The sequence below is a fragment of the Columba livia genome, chromosome 18 (genome assembly GCF_036013475.1).
Source record: "Columba livia isolate bColLiv1 breed racing homer chromosome 18, bColLiv1.pat.W.v2, whole genome shotgun sequence".
NCBI classification, from domain to species: Eukaryota; Metazoa; Chordata; class Aves; order Columbiformes; family Columbidae; genus Columba; species Columba livia.
In genome coordinates, this window is record NC_088619.1 from 7,399,822 (window position 1) to 7,421,412 (window position 21,591).

General features: G+C 41.4%; 1 protein-coding gene across 19 annotated transcripts in view; it reads right to left on the reverse strand.

The window, feature by feature from the left end:
* Positions 1-8,077: 8,077 nt before the first annotated feature.
* The window catches only part of STXBP4 (syntaxin binding protein 4), a 66,775-nt gene continuing 53,261 nt past the window's right edge, over positions 8,078-21,591 (reverse strand). For 6 of the 19 annotated variants that reach the window (XM_065034771.1, XM_065034764.1, XM_065034763.1 and 3 more), the window contains one exon: positions 8,078-11,084. In XM_065034771.1, coding sequence (XP_064890843.1) covers positions 10,973-11,084 — 112 coding nt within the window. In that variant the 3' untranslated portion in view covers positions 8,078-10,972. Of the gene's footprint in view, positions 11,085-16,384; positions 20,191-20,225; positions 20,726-21,591 lie in introns of those variants that run through there. The other 13 variants (XM_065034768.1, XM_065034774.1, XM_021288528.2 and 10 more) reach the window with 5 other exon arrangements.

Sequence of the window (21,591 nt, forward strand, 5' to 3'; positions counted from 1 at the left end):
TGATTTATAGTGGAAATATTTGTTTTTCAGCTGGAATTTTGGTAACTCGGAACAGATGTTCACAGCAATGTTGGAATACTGTCTACCCATGCTTCCCTGTTAAATCAACCATTACGCATTTAAACTAATCTAGGAAAAAGTTAATATACTGAGAAATGACTACTCTTACAAAAGGTACATAGTAATGGGATTCCAATTTGATCATCTTTCCATTCTATCAGAACCTCAAGATGTACAATAACACATGCAAAAACCTATGAAGCGGCTAGATTTCATCTGTTTTGTGACCCTGGACTGAGAAGTGTGTGTCCATCATTATTGTTTTCTCAGAGCCTTGTCGTGTTGAACCAGCTCAGCTTTCTGACTTTTTTCCACCTTCACTGAGCTACAGAATATTTGAATAAGGAGAGCAAAGAAGGTTCTTGCAATGAGAAAGTTATTTGTACCTCCTAAAAATTATTAAGAACTCAGCGTATTATTTTTAAAAGATCCTATTTCTATCACTTAAGGCGCTCTGGCTACAGAGCATGCACAAATACAGGCCTCTCTTGTGCCCCTCAACATTTAGCCAGAGAAGCAGAGGGAGCGCGTCTCCACGCTCATTAAATGTGCTGGGTGAACAGCACGGTCTGAAACCCACAGATATCTTTGCATTTGCTTCAGGGGCACCGAGCTCAGAAATGACCAGCGCTTCTGGCAATTGGGACAGGCTGCCTTTTCATTTTCTTTCCTCTTTTTCCTGAGGAGGCAGGTTGCAGCCTCCTCTCCAAGCGCTAACATCCAAAGCCATTTAGCTGATGCGAATCCCAGATTGCCAGTGGAGCTCTGCCTGATGCCTTTACCTTATGAGCTCTGTTGTTTCTTCTAGGAACTTTCAGATGCCCTGCTGCAACGTTCCTGCTTCCCAGGAAAGGTCCAAATGAGCTGGCATGCAGCTATTTAATGGTTATCCCATTTGCAGCTGCCCTTCTCGCCAAGTGGCATCACTATATTCTAACAAGGTCAGGGAGGAGCTGGTGGCTTGTTTCTGCATGAAGCAAACGTTTTGAATTACAGTTATTGCACTAAGCTCTTGAAGATGTGCACAGGGATGTTTCCTCGCTGATTTGAAGCACTTGTAATAATTCTTGGTAATAGGCTGAGCCTGGGGAGGACTTTCTGGTCAGTCCTTAGTGCTGGCAGCCGGGACACGGAGCTGCAGAGCATCTGGAGCTCGGCGCCTCTTCGGGCCTCGGTGGTTTCACACCAGTATTGCGTCCTGGGAGATGCACTAGTAACACTGGAAGAAGTGGAACCTCAGTACAAGCTCATTGTGCAAATGCAGATTTTACTAGAGTACATTATTTGCAAGCAAGTTAGTATTTATAGCGGTGACATGAGTCACTTTCTTAGATACCATGGATACAGCGTTTCGTCTCCTAACTCCACTAAGTACAATCAGCTTTTCACAATATTTTGCACCTGCACATGTACAACTGGATGACTGTTTTGCTCCTCGGGGCATTCCTTCCTCTGTGTCCTGGCAAGAACCGGAGCCAATGGGCATTGAAACGCCGCTTTGGCCAAGAAGCTTCCATGCAACAGAAACAAAACGGCAGCTGCTGTAGGCTTTTAGACAAGATCATTGGAACATTTCTCCGATGGAAAAGTTCAGAACCGTTTTATAAATACTGTGTTTGGAAAATAAAGTTTTCTTCTGACTTAAACCTTTACTCGTGCTCTGCAGCCTTCACGTATCAGGACGGTTGGGTACAGGGGTTAAAGCACCAGCCTGGGGACCAGCGCTCAGCTCTCCAGCCTCTGCCACCACTTGCTGCGTGACCTCGGGCAGGTCACTCCGTGTCTATCGCTGTTGTCTCATTGTCCCTGTTTCCTGTAGGAGCAGGTGGGAGGATCTTAAGAGAGCAGCATCAGTATTCCAGGTGAATATTTGCAGGAGTTAGCTGTGTGCTTTCATACATAAACAAGGTAACAAGGCCCATTATGATGTTGACAGGCTGCAGCCCTCTTGTACACAACAGCCAAGGACTTCTTTCCAGTAATAAGTCCTGTAGCAGTACTTTATGTTTCTCCGAACCTCGCAGTAATATCCTCTTGCTCTCTCAAGCCCTATTGAGCTGCTCGGGGGCTGGGAGGCGACATCTGCCCAGTGCCAGCGTCAGGACTGATCGCAGTTATTGCAGATTTCTGCACGTTGCTGCCACAGACAAGCAGTCTAATGATTGCTCATAATAAGAAATCTGAACTGCTGAGATCCCCTTTAGATCCTGAGGGTCTGATCCTGCTGGCTGCTGATTGAGATCTGGGCCCCAATCTGTGCTGTGGGTCCCATCTGGTGTGGACAGGGAACCTGTGCAAGATGCTGTCCCACCAGAAAACACCTCGGTTACTCTGGGTTACTAGTAGACAAGACTAGTTTACCTGTGAATGGCACTGAGGTCCTTTGGAAGTCAGTCAAAGGCTTTATTATGCTAAGATTAGTAGCTCCTGAGTAATCCCTACTAAACCAACTCTCACTAGGCTGTTGAAATTTCTGTATCTCACTGCCACGTAGACTGGTTTTTCAACTCAAAGACATCAGTGGGAATGCTGCATTTTGGGCATAAAGGTCAGAAAAGGGTCCATTGTGCTCCGTGCCACTGTCTTTTCGAAAAGGTAACACTGGATTATTTATAAGTGTAAGATATGCTGTCATCTGTAGGTGCTTGTAAATTTTAACAGAAAGTAAAAAATGCATGAGCTGAAGGGAGAGGATTGTGGATCTCACATGCTGCAGCCGCAGACACAAAATGCTGCGCTTCTGGTTCATTTGGAGAATACACATCTCAGCACTCAGAAACACCCTTATGATAAGGCACCAGCACTAATGAGAGATTGAAAATCAACTGAGAAAAAAAAAAAAAAAGCTTTCCAGTTGTATAGTAGGTAACAGGAGATGTGACTTTCCAATATTTATAACAGTTCCCCTCAAAATTACAAAAATCAACCCGATTTAGCTTTTTTCCGGGTTGTAGGTGCTCCAGGGGAGTAAATGCTACTCCTGAGCAAGGGCATAAAGAGACCTGAGCACCCTGACAGCCTGTTCCCAGCCATCCCATCACTGAGTGAGGGGCAACAAAGGACAGCGGCAGCTATTCCGAGCTGGCACCTCCCCGAAGTCTTTTCGCTTTAATTCAGGCATGATTTTTCTTCTGCTCCAATAGCTGCCATTCCCTGATGTGAAAAAATACGCCGGCCCGGTTTCCTGCAGCAGAGATTTGCTCTGCTAGAACCCTGCGTGGAAGTTGTCCACATTTCCCCGTCCCTTGGTTTTTAGGTGCTATTTTACTGCTGTGCACGTGGCTGCCATAAACACTAGAACAATAAGCTGGCAGCAAGCAAATCCATCGCAATATCGCCACTGGGTTTTTCAAAAGAGGTGGATGTTCACTCTAGCTCTGGGTCTTACCAAAGCAGATTAGGTTCAGTGACTTCTCCTTGTGCCTCGGTGTTTGGACAATAAGAGAACCGCGGAGGAACTACAGCGTTCCCACGGGTATCGGTCATGTTAGGAACGCAGGGGAGGCTTCCCTGGAAACGTGGTGCCACTGCAAGCGGTGACTCCGGGGAGAAGCTGCCAGCAGCCTTTTCATCTTCCCTGCACCCCGACTCATGAATAAACATGGGGGAAGATGAAAAGCAGCCGGGACCTGTGTTGCTGTAGAGCTGGGGATCTTCCCGGCGTTAACTGCAAGCGGCTCCTCTCTTGCTGGGCTACCCAGTGTTTTATAAATATATTTGTTATAAGCGGCAGGTGTCTCGGTGTCTCCCCGAAGGGAGGCAGAGCCGCCCGTCGCACCCGTGCTCAGCAGCTCCGGCTGATTTTAGGTCACGTTAACGGCAAAGCGGAGGGAACAGGCTGTGCTCCCGCTCCAGACAGGCTGGGAATCACCCCCTTGTGATCTCGCCTCAAGAGAGGCTCGAACATATCTGAATCCCATTGTTATCTGTAATTTTAACACGTCCCACACCTCCCAAAATGGCATGAACCAGCACAGCACTATCATGGCTGAGGGTCTTACCCAGAAGCTGCATGTATATGTGCAATAGTCTTAAAAGTCTTGACAGGTTAACTTTCAAGCAAATCTTTTGTTAGGCAGTAGTCACCACTAGCAATTACCATGCTTTTATCTGTAGCTGTCAGTGTGCTGTAAAAAGGGGCTTTTATTCCCATTTTATAGAAGAAACAGATGTTCTAGGGGCGTCAGAATAGTTTTAATACAGAAATTGCATGCCTAAAAGGTGTTCTAGAAAATCCCATCATTATCACAGCACTGATTTTATTCAGTGCACCCAGGAATTCAGCAGATCTGCTGGTTGTACTTTGCTTCTCTTCTTGTTTGGTTTAAAGTAATAGTTTAGAATTCTTCATTTTACTCCCCTTTCGCGGCAGAGGAAAAGCTGAAACGAGACAAACTCTCACAATTCTCTTTTTAAGGCAAACTTTCAGGTTGGGATTTGTTCGAAACTTCTTGAGGTTTAATTTGGTTTTGGGATCAAGAGACACAGAAGTCGCATTTGTGAAATCCAATTAGGCGCCAGCCCTGGCAGGGACGCATGACGTGAGGCACGTACATCCACCTGACTCCTGTCCTTCCCTGCTCTCAAACCCTTCAGCCTCCGTGGCAGAGCCGTGCTTCTTATCTTAGGTATTTGGGATTACAGCAAACTCAATTTACCTGTTTGGGGTTGTCAGATTTACAGGCTTTCCCTTGGAAACGTGGTAGACAGCAGGGAAAAGGAAGCTGAGAACGGCTTTTCTCTAGGGAGTGATCAGAACTGGGGAGGGCAAGAGGAGAGATACAGGTGGATGTTGTGTTGGCATCAGAACCGTGAGCAACTACCAAACGCAGTTAGTAGAAAAAGAGATAGGAGGCTGTGCTGTGCCTTTGGTTTTAACAAGAAATTACAGACATTTCTGTGGATATTTAAGCATCCTGCCTGGAGCTAAGTGCAGACTCTTTTTTCTGGGTTGAGGATACTCCGCTACAAAAAACTATAAGTTGTTAGAGCAAGGAGGAGCTTCCCTGGCAGTGAACCAGCTCTCGTGCCCTGGGGGTTCAAGGACGTGAGGACGGGCCCGACCATGTGTCGCTGCCTTCGTTCCCAGCTCAGTGTCCCTCCGCTTGCCTTCCCGTCTGGCTGCAGCAAAAACAGAACCCGGCGGTTTCTCCTTACTTGGAGCGCAGCCATTTCGGCCAAATCAGAAACCACGTTGCTGATGGCCCTGCCGTGCTGCTCACCTCTCTGGGTGATAGCTGTCCCTTGCTTGGATGAGTCCTCTCGTAGCACCCAATTGTGTTAAAAAACCAAACAAACTGCATTTCCCCTGGCTAACGAGTTTTCCTGTAAGAGGGAATCTATGTTTTTATGAACATGGTGAAGTAACTAAGGCTTTTAGCTTCACTTTCCTGAGACTGCATTCACTTGTAAGTAGGTTGATGTGTGGATACATAACAGACAGGACAAGCAATGATAATGAACCTGGGCTGAAATAGACTCCTGAATTTTCTGCCGAACCACCCCTGAGCGCAGCAGTAGAACAGATTTCTCAGTTATCTCCAGCCAGCCCCAGGACATGCCTGCTAGTGTACATTTACTATTGATTTGGTTTTGGTTTTTATATCATTCTCTGTGGGACTCTAAATGGTTATTGGAACACCGGAGCCTGTACTACGATGCTACTTCAGCATCCAAAAGCAGAATGGGTTGAACACATACACTGGGAGCTCAGGCCCAAGTGATTAGACTGTTCCTAAAGATGAGCACCTGAAGAAATGCAGATGAGATTAATTACATTTACACATTTTCCTTGAGTGATAAAGTAATTCCTTTGTGTTGCATCTTTCAAATAGCCAAATAAGAAGAGAGTCACTTGTTTTTCTCAGGCCACTGTGGCTGGAAAGGAGCTGGGATGCATTACCAGGCTTTGGAGTAAAAATGAGAACTTTAGAAGGAACGCCAATGCTTTGCCTTTCCTTAGATAATTTTTCTTTCCCATATCAGTGCTACTGTTGTTATATTTTTATTTTAGGCCACAAACAATTTTCTTTTTCCATTTTAATCGTATGATTTAATGAGTTCTCTTCACATACAAGAGTAAGGATTGTTCTTGATGATAATAATAATTGGGCCATAGGGAAATATTGACTGCTTAATGGCTAAAGATCAGGGTACTTAAAAACAGATTAAGACATTTCCGACCCATGCGTGGCTTTATTATTGGTTATTATTGGATTTCAACTACCCATCCTCATATTTGGAAACATGAGGCTCTATTTGTAACAGATTTTAGCCCATTCCGTTTTTTTCCCCCAACTATATGGCTTAATGATCAATGACACAAAACTGACTCCATCTTTCTGGGAAGAGAATTTAATACTACTATCTTGCAATAAAATAACTGATCTTAAAAGAGTGTTATGGAAATATCAACCTATTAAATCCATGGCAACACCAGCCACTGTTTGGGGAAAAAAAGATCTAAAATGAGTAATAAATCATCAAACCACCAAAAAATATGAACAGAATCTGGACGGTACAACCTGTGAGATGGCTGGTATTTTTAGTATTACATGAAAACAATCCCCAGGGAAAGGCAAAGCTGGTTACAGAGGACAAAGGCTCGGCTTTATTCATTAGTACTTGATATTTGGTGTGCTATCATTGCAAGCAGTAAGGGGAAAGATTTACTGAGGTATTTAGGTACCTAAACATCCCCCAGTGGCATTTATAGCAGCATCTAAGTAGGTTAGGTGCCTAATTCCCATTAACTCCATCAACATCTTTAAGCTGCTAAAGATGCCGAGCTGGCGCCCAGCCTGTGCCAGCAGGTATCCCGTGGGTGCCCAGGTATCTCCGCTCACCTGCAGCGGCCGGAGCTCGGGCTGATGCTCCTCGCAGCGCGCCGGGCCGGGCGGCACACGAGGACCAGCAGCACACGCGTGAACTGCTGAGCTGACTCCAGGTTTTGCTGCTGACTTAGGGCAGAGCCACACAAAAGTCACGGAAAGCAATCTCTGCAGAAAAGGCCACTGGGTTTTGGTGCTTGGAGTAAGCATTAAGGTGTGTGACTCAGGGAGTTTCTTCAGCGGGGTGTTAAGAATCCCATCAGTTCCCAGGAAAATCGAGATTTCACAGGGCAGGTCATGGCAGCGTTTGCTGAGCTTCAGGAGAGCCTTTCCCACCCGTCCTGCAGTCTGGCCTGTTCCACAACCACAAACAGTTTTCTTTAAGGATTTCCCTTCCCTTAATGCCCATCAACACCTTCCTGTCCTTAAGAAACAAGCTTAAGGAAATCTACCAAATAATTTGTTTTGGCTTCACAAAGCAGCCTGTCACGAGATGCATTTCACAGTATGTTTGACCACAGTATATTCGGGATTGGAAGGGACCTCAAAAGATCATCTAGTCCAATCCCCCAAAGTCCAATCCCCTATTTCAATAGATGGTGACCATTCTGTGGGACAGATGAACCCGCGTCAACCACTCTGCTTTGACTGAACCTGTCTCTCAGCGCTCCGGCTTGGCAGGTTCATCTTCCCCAGCAAAACACTGGTGGTGAAACCCAGTTGTCCCTGGCAGCTGTGACATGGCAGCGCAGCCACTCACCCGCCAGCACATACGTCTGACCGCTGTGCTTATGTGATGCTTATGGAATGGCCGCTCACATACATACACGTGCTTATGTTTATCTGGTGGGGTTGACGAAAGGATCATCGAATTTATTGAGACCCTGTGTAGTGTTACAAGGAAGTTATTTAGCACCTGTGAAGCTCAGTATTTGTGTTAAACTATTTGTTTTGTTGGGAGGATGTACAATTTTAAATTTACTGGAATATGTGCAGTATTTGAAAGGCAGTGTGGTACACGTATTCAGGTAAAGATTAACATCAGTATGCACCAGAACAGTATTTTTCACGATGTCATCTTTACATGGAAAATAATTTGTGGCACACAGGAATAACTTTTGGCCCTGTGGCCATTCCCTTATATAGTCACTTTTTCATTATTTTAAGTTATACAAGGTGCACTTTCATTTCTTTTCCACTTTTTTTTTATTCTGGAATAAAAATGAAAAGTTGTTTACATTGTTGTATATTTTGACAACTGCTCTTTACAAATTCTTTTTAAGTTATCCTAGAATCATCTTCTCCATATACACGGTTCAGCTTAATCAAAATAATTTCACAAACTATTTCACAGAAAGGAAGAGGCAAGAGGAGACAGAGAGAAATAACCTAGGAAACAAGTATGCCAGCGTACAAAAATAGATGAGAACATTTGGAGATTGCAGGTATGAAAATGCAGTCTCAATAATGGAGAATCTGAACTAGCGGATTATCTGAAGAGGTAACGCTTGCTGGAGAAGCAGCTAGATAGATGCGGAGATCTATTTCTAGGCAAATTTATACGAGAGAGGGAGAAATAGTCTCCAAGTTTCTGCAGCGCTGTCCTGCGTGGGTGCGGAGAGCAGAGAGCAGGAGCTGGCAGCTCGTGCCCCGCACGCTCGGGGTCAAGCTCATTACCAGCTCCCCAGGACGTGAACACATCGCTGTCCTCCTCCCGCGGATCGGACAGACGGACGGCTTGGAATTGCTGTTTATGAATGCGTGCAGCCTGCCTGATCTGGAGTCTCCTGTCCCTGAGAGCTTCTCCCGTTTGAAACACCCAGCTGCTGTCACAGAGCCACAAGCAGCGTAAATCGAGACTGCGAGGGTCAAGGGGAGACTCAAACCTCTCAGAAAACTGGAATCTATATGCAAGCTGGATAGCATGGAAGTATGAAGTGAAAGTGCCTGTCATAAAGCATCCAAATGACTACTAAGGCTACAGCAAACAAGGAATTCAGAACATCATGTATCCTCTATGGGCCATGAGGCTGGGCCATTTTCAGAAAAGATGTTTAAATAAAAATGCTTCTATGGTGTCCAAACCTGAAACTGAAGCACATGCTCTGTCCCTTCAGGTTGTGTTCTCTGGGAACACAAAGGAGGCTGTGAAGCACGTAGCAGCCATTGGAGCAAAACGTGACTAAAGCATTTATGTATTATTGCTATGAGAAGTTTTCTTAGAAGTATAAGTTACTGCGGGTCTGCTGAGCAAGCTTCTTCCTAATCCACACCACCTGTGTAGATTCATGGATAATTTGGTTCTGACCTAGTTAAAAGTACAAACCACATTTTTCCTATTTGCTTATTCAATATATCCTGACATCTACTTCCAGTGAAGCCTGCAAAAAACTCCTTTGTGAGCTGCGCTTTGTTCCGGCAGGCAGAACGTTGGGTGATGTGCTCTAGAGCCCCCAGGCCAAATGCAGCGGATTGCTGCACTGCTATTCAAAGGAGGGGCTTGACTCGGGTTTTATAAAAAGGGATATAATTTTTGATTCAAAAAGATCAACAGCTACAGTGTGCCTAACTCGGCTAAGGACAGAGAGTGCGGCATAAGCACCAGAACCATAGATAAGTCTGGTCTACGTATCCACTCCTCAGAGTACAAGGATATTTAAATCCAGTGCCACACCTGCAGCAGACAGACCTCAAAAATGTGATTGCACAGCCTCATCCCTTTGTATTGGCCAACACATCTAAGCTGGAGTGCAGAGTGTGCCTGAACCTTTCCGGGGACGTTCGGAAGTCCTTAAGTGTGAGGCTCAGAACAACGCAGACTGCAGCCTGGGCTTTCCTCATGCTGTTACAATCCCATTTTCCTTCTCGGACTTAAGGTCAGAGATAGAGTTTTCCTTTGGCATATTCATCAGTGCTTCTGCAAAGTTTCAGGTCTTTAGTTGATACCTACCACGTCTATTATTCACATACACATGCTAGTGCTAGAGTTAGGTTATGGTTGGACTCAATGATCCTGAGGGTCTCTTCCAACTGAAATGACTCTATGGTTCTAATATCAAAAAAGCCACCAGAAAAACGTAGCATAGAATCATATATTTGACAAAGCTGACATCATACATTGTGCTGTGAATAATGAGATTTAAAATATCCTGTGTTATTAAGGTACAGTGTAACCTGTTCATTAGCTTGTACTAGCACCCCCCTGCCATTTTCTTTACCCTTCTTCTTTTCTATGATTTTGTTCTACTTACAGATCAACTTTGAGGAGGTGACTGATTTCTGCTGATCCTGGAGGTGGTTTCACAGGTTTCATTGTACTTGAAACTTCACAGCTTCCACTCAAGTATTTGCTGCATGTATGTATCAGTTTAACAAACACAAAAGGAGAATAATTTTCATTCTTGCCTCATATTGTTGACAGAGTATGGTGTCCTCTACCAAAACTGTTTCTTTTTACTTGACAACTTATCAAAGACTCATTTTTCTAAAGCCCAGCCACCAACCTTACTAAGTATTCATTTTAAAAGTCATCAGGGCTCCAATACTTGTAATAAATTGCTAAATTTCTATTACCAAAAGATATTTGAAAATTGCTTCCATAAAAATAAACTTTTTCAGTAGTTGAAGAAAAGGTGTCTACATGACACTCACTAGCATTGGTTAACAGAAGGAAAAAGGTCACCTTGCATCTTTCAGTCAACTATTACCTGGAATTTACCATGTGAAATTATAACCAGTGGCCCAATCTCAGCTCTCACGCTGGTCAAAGCAGTGAAAATTTCCCTTCAGGTCAGTGGAATTACGCCAGGAGAGAAGTCATGGGAAGACTGGATTGGGCTCTAGGATAAGACTGATCCCTGCACACTGAATTGGGACAGATTAAGGGAGATTTCTGCAACACCTGCATCTGTTGTAGCAGCATTAAACCCACCTGAAAGGCTGGCAGAACTGCCTCTGACCTGAAGAGGAGAAACGTCATCAGGTACTATTACATTAGACTAGAAAGCACGTAGATTAAAAAGCGTGCATCTTCTCACTAATGTATGGAAACTAGACAAACTACTTTCTGCCAACAGACGTCCTCAGCTCTTGGACCCGGGGAGTTCTCTTATTCCATCGTCATCATCCTCAGAGCAAAGCAAGCTCAGTGCGCTTTGTACAGGATGGATCCATGATGTTGTCTGTGTCACATGGCTAAAAAGAAACCAGAAATGCTATTAGCAACCCAAAAGAGGTTCACAATACCAAACGGAGCCTGGAGTTGTCATGATGACGACAACACTTTCAAACACAGCATCCTCTTTTTCTTGCTAGCTGTGAGATTCTACGGACAAAATGTGGAGTCTTCTGGGTGCTAGAACCTGGACTGAAGGTCTCATTTTCCAATATATTAGAGAGAATGCTTTTGTTAGAGACTCCTGGTGCAGGCTGGGGCCATTTCCTGTGAACAGAGCTGTAGACAATTAATCCAACAACAGTGAACAGCCCAGATTAGCAAAGTCTTACAAAACTCCCACAAGTTAGCAAGGTATTGACTTTGCCATCATACCAGTTAAGGACTGAGGCACAGCAGTCAAGAGGGAGTTGACCAAATGTGGAATCACAACGCAGAAATACACTCAGTTTGTCAGAACATGAACTAATATTCTAGCTCCATTAAGCCATTTCTCTTCTTGCAGAAAAAGGCTGGTGAATAAATAAAAAGAAAACGATGTTTTTTACGTCCTCTAGACCAAATTCCGGACATGCTTCCACAGCCTTTAAACATGTAATAGAAGGGAGTCAGTACTACTTCTTAAGGCTTAAGCCCTACACTTGACTTGCAGTGTAAGGTGCTTTATAGGTTTTTTTTTTTTTAAAGATTCTATATGAATGGAGAGAACCTGATGAAGGCTCAGTAAGGACAGGTAAGTGGAATAGGTCTACTGTTTGCAGGTGAGAACACTGCACACCTCCTGACGGGCGGTATGCGCGCCAGCCATACTGTGTGTGGGCAAGACACAGCCTCTTCTGCCTTCTGGAATAACGTGTTCTTGGTGAAGGAAAGAGCTTCTTTTCACTTAAAAAAATCTTGCGAATAAATTCACAGTTTTTACAGTCAAGTCGGTGCAAAGATGAATTTTGTAATATGAGTTCATTACAAGAACTAGCTGAAAAATACTGTACATGTAAAATGCTGTACATACATATTGTACCATGACAGACAAACAGTTCTTCTCACAGGTTATAACACAGAGTGTCCCTAAAGCACAAGCCTATACACACCTTTCAGGCGCACTGGTTTAATTAAATATGAAGTGCCACTATGGAATTACTCTATATTTACTTCTTCAAGTGAAAACAGATTTTGTCTTTCTGTCTTCAAGAGACAGAATTAGTCATTATGGCTTAATACTGAAGATATAACTCTAAACTAAAGTCTCAGCATGTGATTTCATTTATCTGCACAATGACACAGAACTCCTTGCAATACTTGCAGAACCACGGGAGCTGAATGAACCAGATTCCACCCATTCCAGCTCTGCCAATGCAAGATCTATTGCCTGCAGTACTACTCTGAGTGTTTATATCGTCTGCTTTTATCAAACCACTTCTGAGCAACACTGAATTACTCAATTTAAATAAGAATAAAATTAATTTTAAATTTCATGTTTTTCCCATTTGACTTCCCCAGGTACCATGACTCGACCTCCTGTGTCCCGAAACTCTTAGCTCTATTTTTTCATGAGCACACAGTATCACTCCTGTGAAATGGGAGAGAGTGCACAGGAGTAGAAGAGTTGTGTGGAAGAGCACTCATGGATCTTTGATGTAACCAATTAAAAAATTCTTTGGTAAGTGTTTATTCTTCAGAAGATTTTTCCTCCTACATACTTAGGACCAGGAGGCAAATGACAGCACGCCCAACCTTCTGCTGAGCCCTGTAAGAACTTGTGTTCTCATACAAATAAATGCAAGGGTTCTCCTGACCTTTAGTAGTGCTGAGTTGTGGCACTGAAATTAGATTATGATTTTCTATATCCAACGGCATAACATTGTTCAGTCACCACTAAGAAGAGAACTACTTTTCATCCATTTTCAAAATATACGGGCAAAATTTTTCTCTAATGTCGATCTGCTGTAAATGGTTCTGATTTAAACTCAGTTCTTTTAAACTTGCACTAGTCTTTATCCTTTGAATGCTTCTGGTAGGATGGTTTGTTTTAAACCCTTTGCCAAAATCCTTACTAGGAAAAGAACTCTTATAAATAAACATTAAGTCCAGATACCATGTCTCACATTGTAGACAGACACACACAATACGTGCAGATTATTTAGGTACAGAATAAATGTATAAACCCTGCTGCTATTTATTTTTAGCTCTCCAAAAGTGCTGTGGCTAAAGAGCTTTGACATAATCAGTCCAAAGAGATAATCCCAGATTTACTGGTTTGCAGAACATTCTTGTATTAGAAATACATCCTCTCTGATTTGTGTGTTAGGGCCAGCAATAAAAGTGAGAGGGAATTCAAATCTGCCTCTAGGTTTTGCTTAATTGATGAAACTGTTTTGAATATTAAAGGAATATTCGGAAAGCCAGTATTACCAATTCTAAATGTAAAATGTTTTCCATTTGTAAATGTTCTCATTCAAAAGATTAATTTCATATTTTCAGAGCAATTAACAATATTTAAAGATTTTTAGGTTTTTAAACACGTCATTACTATTGGAGGGTAGCCAAATTTATTGTTAGGAAACAGAAACATTTGATCTGGAAATACGTTGGTAGCTGTCTTTTTAACATTACTAAATTGCTGGTCAAATTTCAGAGCTTGGAAAAACAAAACATGAGAACACAGGGAAATTTTTGGCACAGAAACGGCAGCAAATTATTTAAAACACCATTATAATTACCCTCACTATGGCTCTTACTTATTTGTAGGTAAGATGATTTATTTTAAAATGAGAACTTAAGGCAACCTTTAAGGAAATAATTATTCAAATGAAAAATATGTCTGCACCTTTGTAGGATTTTGAGCATTATCAAGATGTGCTTTTCACCTTAAATTGTATTCTCCAACTGAGGTCAAACTCTGGAGCCCAACAGGGAATCATGAAGAGTCCTGTAGACATCACACCCGCTGCAGTATTAGCCAACTGCTATTATTCAGTTTTAACATATGCAATTACACATAATTCTGTGTCTGTAAGTGAACACCATAAAAATCCTGGTGCAGCTTATTTGCGAATGCATCAGCACGTGAAGATCAGCTGTGTTAGAGCTAGAGCATGCTCAAAGCTTATGTTTAAGCATGTATTAAAATGAATTAAAGCCAAAGTGATGTCTTGGGCCCCTGGTTCAGACGAAACACATACTTCAAGCCCTTGCTGTGCATTGTTCTGCCTCAAATGAGTCTCCCAAAGCCCTGGGAGATCTTGGAGAACTGAGGGTGCATGTTTATTCCACAAGTGCCAAATTCTACCCTAACAATGGAAGATTTAATAGGAGTCTGAACTTGCACATTTCCAGTCCCCGTCACAAAAGCAACGAGATAGGTGTGAATTAGATCTTTGATTCCATCAGAGTAAAATTACCCAGCAGAGGTAACAAAAACCAGCACACCGAGTTCAGTGGGATTTGTAGATCTAGAGCAAAAAAATAACTTCATATATTTTCTCACAGAAGAAATGTTAACTGCCTTATAAGATAGGCCAGAACCTGGACGGGGGTGCGGTATCTGTGAAGCCAAAAGAATTTTTCTCCATTTTGGTTCTTGATACTCAACACCAAACAGCCTCTCAGGAAAAAAAAATAAAATAAAAAATAAAATAAAAAAAATTGCCCAACCAAAAGCAGCTTAAAGTCTTAACATTCTTGTATTACAAGCTCATGTTATCATAAAACCCAGTGCCAAGTTTCCTACTTTTACATCGGAGGTTATTTTCCTTTTGGCCATGCAAAATGATTTCAGTGAAAATCAGGGAAACTGAATTCCCTGCAACCCAAGTATCTGTCAATAAACTATTTCTAAACCTTAGAAATTATTTTAAATGTTTTTCATCTGATCCTGGCTATCTGTAAGTACTCGTGAATTTTTAGTTAGCAAAACATCTCACATTAAATCATTGCTGTGTCTTTTAATAACGAGTCTTCCTTCATTCAGCAGTGACTGTGAACAAAGACCAACCAGTGGGCACAGTTTTAGAAGAGGACTATTACTTCTGGATGTATTTATTCCTAGTGACCAGCTTGAGACACAGCAAAGAGTCATGTACTTCAGATGCCAGGTGTCAACACTTGGTGAAAATACAAGTTCTCTGAGACATCTTAAGTTGGTTATGCAAATACCAAAAATGTCAGGATTACCCAAATTCATACGGTCACATCTGAAAGTGTTTGAACTGATGTTGAGCTGACAGATGCAGAGAGATTTGGATCATTCTACATTAAAAACTAGTAAATAACAGTTAGCACTAAGTGCTGAGCCAGTTTTATTTAAATATTTGCAGCTTCTTGTGACTACATAACTATTCTTTCCTCTATTTTCAGATAGGGATGGCTTGAGGATGACAGGTAAAGAGAAACATTTTAAAAAGCAACCTGTATTTTTGAGTGATATGTAAAACAGGAAAGGTCCAATTTTAAGAGTTGCAAAGCAACTGCATCTTTCTTTGAACTCAATGAAAAGAGAGAGCACTCCATGCCCCAAAATACCCATTTCCTACTCATAAAACATTGATGTTATTAAGATGGGGACACCTACAATGATGGTTTTATAGCTGATAATTGTGATGCAACTAACTAGTGTAGCGCTATGCAGGGAGTTGGGAGCAGAGCTGGTGGCGCTGGCCTCAGTCCAGGGGGTTTCAATTGCATGTTCAGTGCAGCAGATCACGGGTTTTCTTAGTTTGTTGCTCTGAAATCACCGAAACTCGAGCAGGACATACAGAATTTTACTTCTAGATCAGCTCTGCTATGATTTGAACTTTATTGAACTTGATTTCTTCTAGGAAGGGTCACTCCAACCATGACTTAGATAACCTGCAGCTAAGTGGTAAACTGTAAGGTACCAGTATATCCTGGAACACGACAGCAGAGATGAAGCTGAAGACACCTCAGTATGTTGGGTTTGGGTCCTTCTTTTATAATGCAGTAGAAATGTGTAAAGTACACTTATCAAAGGAACAGCTTTGTTTTTTCAATTTAGCATGCAGTAAATAAAATCAACTGTGATTTATTTTCCCTTTATGATGATACCTTTAGCTCTCGTGCTACAAAACATCAATGTTTATACTACAGAAGTTCTTAATCTACAACACATGCTTTGCTATTCTTAGGTCAGTCATAAAATCATAAACAGCTTCTGTGAAAACCCAGCTTCCAGTAAAATTAATGATGGCTCCTTCCCAAGCAAACTCAAACAAAATAGGATATTATAAAATAAATAAGTATGATGTATTTGCTTTCCAGGTAGAAGCCTGCCTTGTTAGGAACAATTTCAAAAGCCACCAGAACACATCACATATGGTTTTTATTATTTGTATTTTACAAGTATTGACTTAAGTCTCTTACTTAATATGAACCAAATTCTATTCTCACTTGTACCAGTGAACTCTCAGAACACTTCCATTGTCTATTCTGTCACACTGAAGCACACTGTACTTGCATATGAAACTTTCTGCTGAAAGGTAACACTAAATCAAATATTACCATTTCCCCTTTGGTATAAGATAGAAAACACCACAGACCCTAATATATCTAAGGGAAAAGATCCAAAAATATGAAAATACCTCAGAACTTTTCCTTGCTTTTCAGGAAAATCTAATTTAAGATAAATGTTCTTGAGGAAAATAACAGTTAATGTGGAATAGCTGGAGCCTAGTCCTCTTAAAAAGCTAGAAAAACAGTGTTTACAGGGGCAAAATTCACAGCTGGTCCTTACAAACTGTATACATATGCAAGGAGTGGGTGGGAGTGGGAGGGAGAATAGCAAGGCCTTACCTAATTTTAGGTGCCAGTCTCATGATACAGAGCTGCCATATGTTAAAGGTGAACATAGTGGAAGGATGGAAGAGATTAACTATAATGCGTTTTCTGGGAAAAAATTGGCATCCTAGGTATGCTTTTTTATACTGTTCCTGTATGATTCTAAACCACCAGTGTATAACCATTAATTAATTAGCATCTGTGGTACTTCACTGGGAGAGCAAAGTTATGCATAGACTCTTCTTCCTATTTAAAAATCAAACCCAGGATTTTGTTCTAATAATGGTTACGACACTTAATAAACTCATTCAGTGTTACAGCTGAACTAAGCCTGGGCAAACCCAGCCACATCACCAGCTTTAAAAGTGAACAAGGGGAAGCTTCTCTTACAAAGCTTTTCCCATCCCAATGCCTTCTGGCTGACTGGTTGGTGCACACACACACGTCTGGATGTGGGTGATACATCACGGGGGCTTGTCAGCCCCTTTGTATTTCTGGGTTTTACAGACAAAATGTCTATTTGGGAGGGGAATTTATATTAGAACACAAGTAATTGAATTTATCACAACAGAAGAACGGCCATCTTCATCATCTAGTACGTAAAATTAATTAACATGTAACTTATTACGTGGGGTCTCTTCAGTACACTGGTCCTCCAAATTCAAAACAGACACTGGAACAACTGGAGAGGATCCAGTGGAGGGTCATCAAGATGATTAGAGGGATGGAGAACTTGGCACATGAAGAAAGGTTGAAGGAATTGGGTTTGTTTGGTCTAGAGAAGAGAAAGCTCAGGGGCTGGGGTGTGGGTGTCTAATCAAAGTCTTCTGGTCTCTAAAAGGTAGTTATAAAGAAAATGGAGGCACTCTTCTCACAAAGATGTACGGTGATGGACAAGAAGCAATGGGCACGAGTTGCTTCAGAGGAAATTCTGTCTACGTTAAAAAAATGTTCTTCACCATGAGGACAATTAAACATTGGAACAGGGTGCCCCGATAGGTGGTGGAATCTCCCTCATTGGAAATACCCAAGACTTGGGCTCTGGATTACTTACGCTTCAACAGAAGGTTAAACAAGATGATCTCCAGACACCCTTCCAAGCTCGACTTTCCTATGGTTTTACTCTATGATCTTGGAATTTGAATGGACTGCTGAAAACCCCATTAGGCTACATTCAATTGTCACTTTGAGCAAATGAGGTCAGAATCGCAACTCTTCTTAATCAAAAAGGCCGATATAAACCGTGATAGAAATGTCAAATGTAAATTGGTGAGAAAACAGGCACCAGGAATGTGTTTCTATTACACGTTAATTGATGGGGCATCAATCTGGTGATACGTATAAATTGGATATGACTGACTGCATTGCTACACGCAGAATAAAACAGTGCTTCCTCTCTCCATTACTTTAAATTACACTAGGTTATCTTAAAACCTGGCTGGGGCCAAACTCAACCTTTACTCTTAGGAAATCTCAGTTCTACTAGCAATGAAGCTGATCCCAAACTTTTAGTCTACTAGTGTAATTTTTGTCCATCTGATAACTGTTAAATTATGTTGTAAGACACACCAGCAGTCTAAAAGGTCGTTTTTCTCACACTCGCCAGTACTCTGTCACTGTTATTAGCAACCTGGTTGATTGCAAATCAGTTACTGAGAGACTGAAGTGATTTCCTGACTGAAAGAGGTGATTTCAAAGACTGTCTTAAGGTTAGTATTCATGGGCAAGCTACAGCTTTTCCTGGTAGGTACAGAGAGCTGTTCGGCCCCTCAGGAATATAGCCATGTAAATGTTTTATTCATGTCAGTTATTCACATAAGTGGGTTTCACTTTAGTGTGTAACACAAGCCAGCTGGTTTGCTTCTTTTAAACTCTGTTTTCTCATGCACTTCATATTGCTACACCCCCTTCAGAGATATTTATGGAAATTTCACAGCAAGCTGTCTCAAGCTTATGTGCTATTAAGATTCCATTCTGGGGTGTTTACTGCATTAGATTTATAACATAGAGATTTATGGACTCAGCTATTTGATGGCCCAATAAAGCACATTGGAACTGAAGGCAACCACTAATTAAAATAATATTTGATTGTCCTTAGCATATTGTAAAAGTGCTGTGAGTTTAAAGAGAGCCATTCCAGCTTCTATATAGCCTCACTGCCCAACTGCACAAGAAGAAAACCAACAATTCACAGATAACATCAGTTTGTGGCTACACTTTGGGGATTATAACTTGTTTTTCCATCTGTTTGTACACATGGAAGTGGGTTAGCGTTGAAATACTCTTAAGCACCTCATGGCCTTGGCTGTTCTAAACACCAAAGAATAAAAGGATTGAAATTCACAGCCAGAGAGAACAAGAAGGTTACAGCATTAATACCAGGGCTGTAAAGTATCAACTATTCTGCTAATCCCCATTTAAACAATTAGATTAAATCCTACTGAAAAGGATCAGCTGATAAGATGCACCTCAAGCTAAGTTCCTCCTAGAAAAGGGTATTTTTAGTGTTGATTAGAATTTTCATCATGAAATCTCTACCTTTCAATGTTAGAAACAAGGGACTTTTGCAACCCCTGCTCCTTGCTCTAAATGGTTCACTTTCTCAGGCTTAGTAAGTACACATTACAAAGTGTAGTAAGAGGTAGGAGTTTTCAAGCATGCGAAAAGCCCGACTTATGCTTTGTAAAGGCGTTTGGAAACAGCGGTGACAGCAAAATAAGGAAATAGTTAAAAGGAATATTAATCACCATGATGTCTTATTGCAATGCTCAGTTCATTCCACTCTAATTAACTGCATTCAGAGCTCTTAACACAACTTCGGAGGGGTGGCTCCATTCAGAACAGAGGTTTTTAAACAGTGGTCATGAAGAGTGATTTCATACCCCTCTCTGAAACTAAAATGGATAGAATTTCCTTGCCTGCCACGTGAAGACTGGCAGGCAGAACTATATAGGACAGATTTCAGAAGGTAACAATGACAGAAAACCTGCAGTACCATCACTTGTAAAGCTAGGAGCACATTAAGAAGAGGCAAAAACATTCCTCAGTCATTAACAATCAAAGATCAGATATGCAAAAATTCCTGAAAAAGCTTTTTCATGTGAACTACTCAATTCAAATCTGTAGTTTCAGCAAGTGGAGATAATATGCAAAACATCTGATGTTTTCTGCGAATCAGGCTTCCCCCACCTAGACGAGTTGAGATTCTACTGTGGCTAATACGCATCTGCTCCTCACATCTGCAGCAGCTCAGCATCCAAGTGCAGAATTTCAAAGACACGTCTTGCGCGTATTCAGCAAATCGAGCTTTCTGCTGAGTCATCAAGATATGTACTTGAATGAAAAGCACAGTAACAAAACCAGAAAACAAAAAGAGAGGGGGAAAATGTTTCAAGAATGTGAGATTTCTTCTGTTGTGCTGTTAAGTTTTATTCGCTGTTATTGCTAGATAATACTATTTTCAAGCTCAGCTTCCAATTACGCCAGTATAAACCCAGAGTATCACAAGTGTTTGACTCAGAACAGCATCCACCTTAAATTTCCAACTGCCCCGTAACAGCTCCCTGGATGAATAGATGGGGACCAAGGCAACAGTGCTCTATTTTAATAGCTGCTCTTGTATTTATTTCCATTGCTATGAAATTGGCTTTTCATTCACTTTCATTTCCTAAGTTATTTTTCTACTTTTTTTTTTTTGGTAGAATTCCATGTAGTAACCTACATCTGTCTGAAAAGAAAAGCCGCCCTTTGATTAGAGCTGGAATGCAGCATCATATACGGTGTGTTTGGAAACCTCTGCAGTAAAAAAACATGTCTGCTTTAATACATCTTGCTGGAGGCACCACGGGGTGAGTCGAGGACAACAGAGCTGTATGTTTGGAAAAAAGAAGAAAGAAAAAATGTCCCTGCTTTTCTTGGCCACCTAACACATGCATTTCAAGGTTATTTACGTGACTTTTATAAAGTTTGGGATAAAAGTCATTTTATCTCACTGCAATGATTTATCTGTTGCCCTTTCTGTCTTTTACGAGTCCACCTGCAAAATGGTGACTTCCTCAAACCCATAAGAATTAAACAATATGCAAATTTCAACAGCTAGAATAACTTGCATTAATTAAACAATGATTCATGATACATATAATGGGGAGGAATTACATTTTTCACTCATTGTTTCAAAGTTTTAGAGGAATAATAAAACCCCCCTATTATATGAATATTTTGGAAAAAACAACAGCATATTGTCCAGTTCGCTTCCTGAAGCTTCTGGGATGTATAACAGGAACTATTTCATTTTCATGCCTTTTTCCTCCGGAATCAAATAATACCATTTAAAAAACCCACTTTCCTATAGTATACAACAAATTCTTTTAATTTTATCAAGTAGGTCTTTGTGAAGAAGCTTTCAATTCTCTACCTGCAAGACATCAGCACTATACAAACCATACTTTGGATTTGGTTAAAATAACAATATAATTTTTCTCCCCACCTTTCGTAAAGAATGAATTTGCGCTGCATATTTTCCTCCTGTGTTCCAGAAAAATTGTCACTATGGACATCTTATCGTTAAGGAAAGTCAAAAAGCAAATAACAAGGGCCCAAGCTCAGTGCTTTGTTGTTTCTTTTTCTCCCCCAGGTGATTACATCTTCACGTGATTACTGCTTTTAAAGCTTTTGTAGAGGTTTTCTTTATGCTTTAGACACTGTGTTATTGTAACGTTTCATCAATGTCACCTC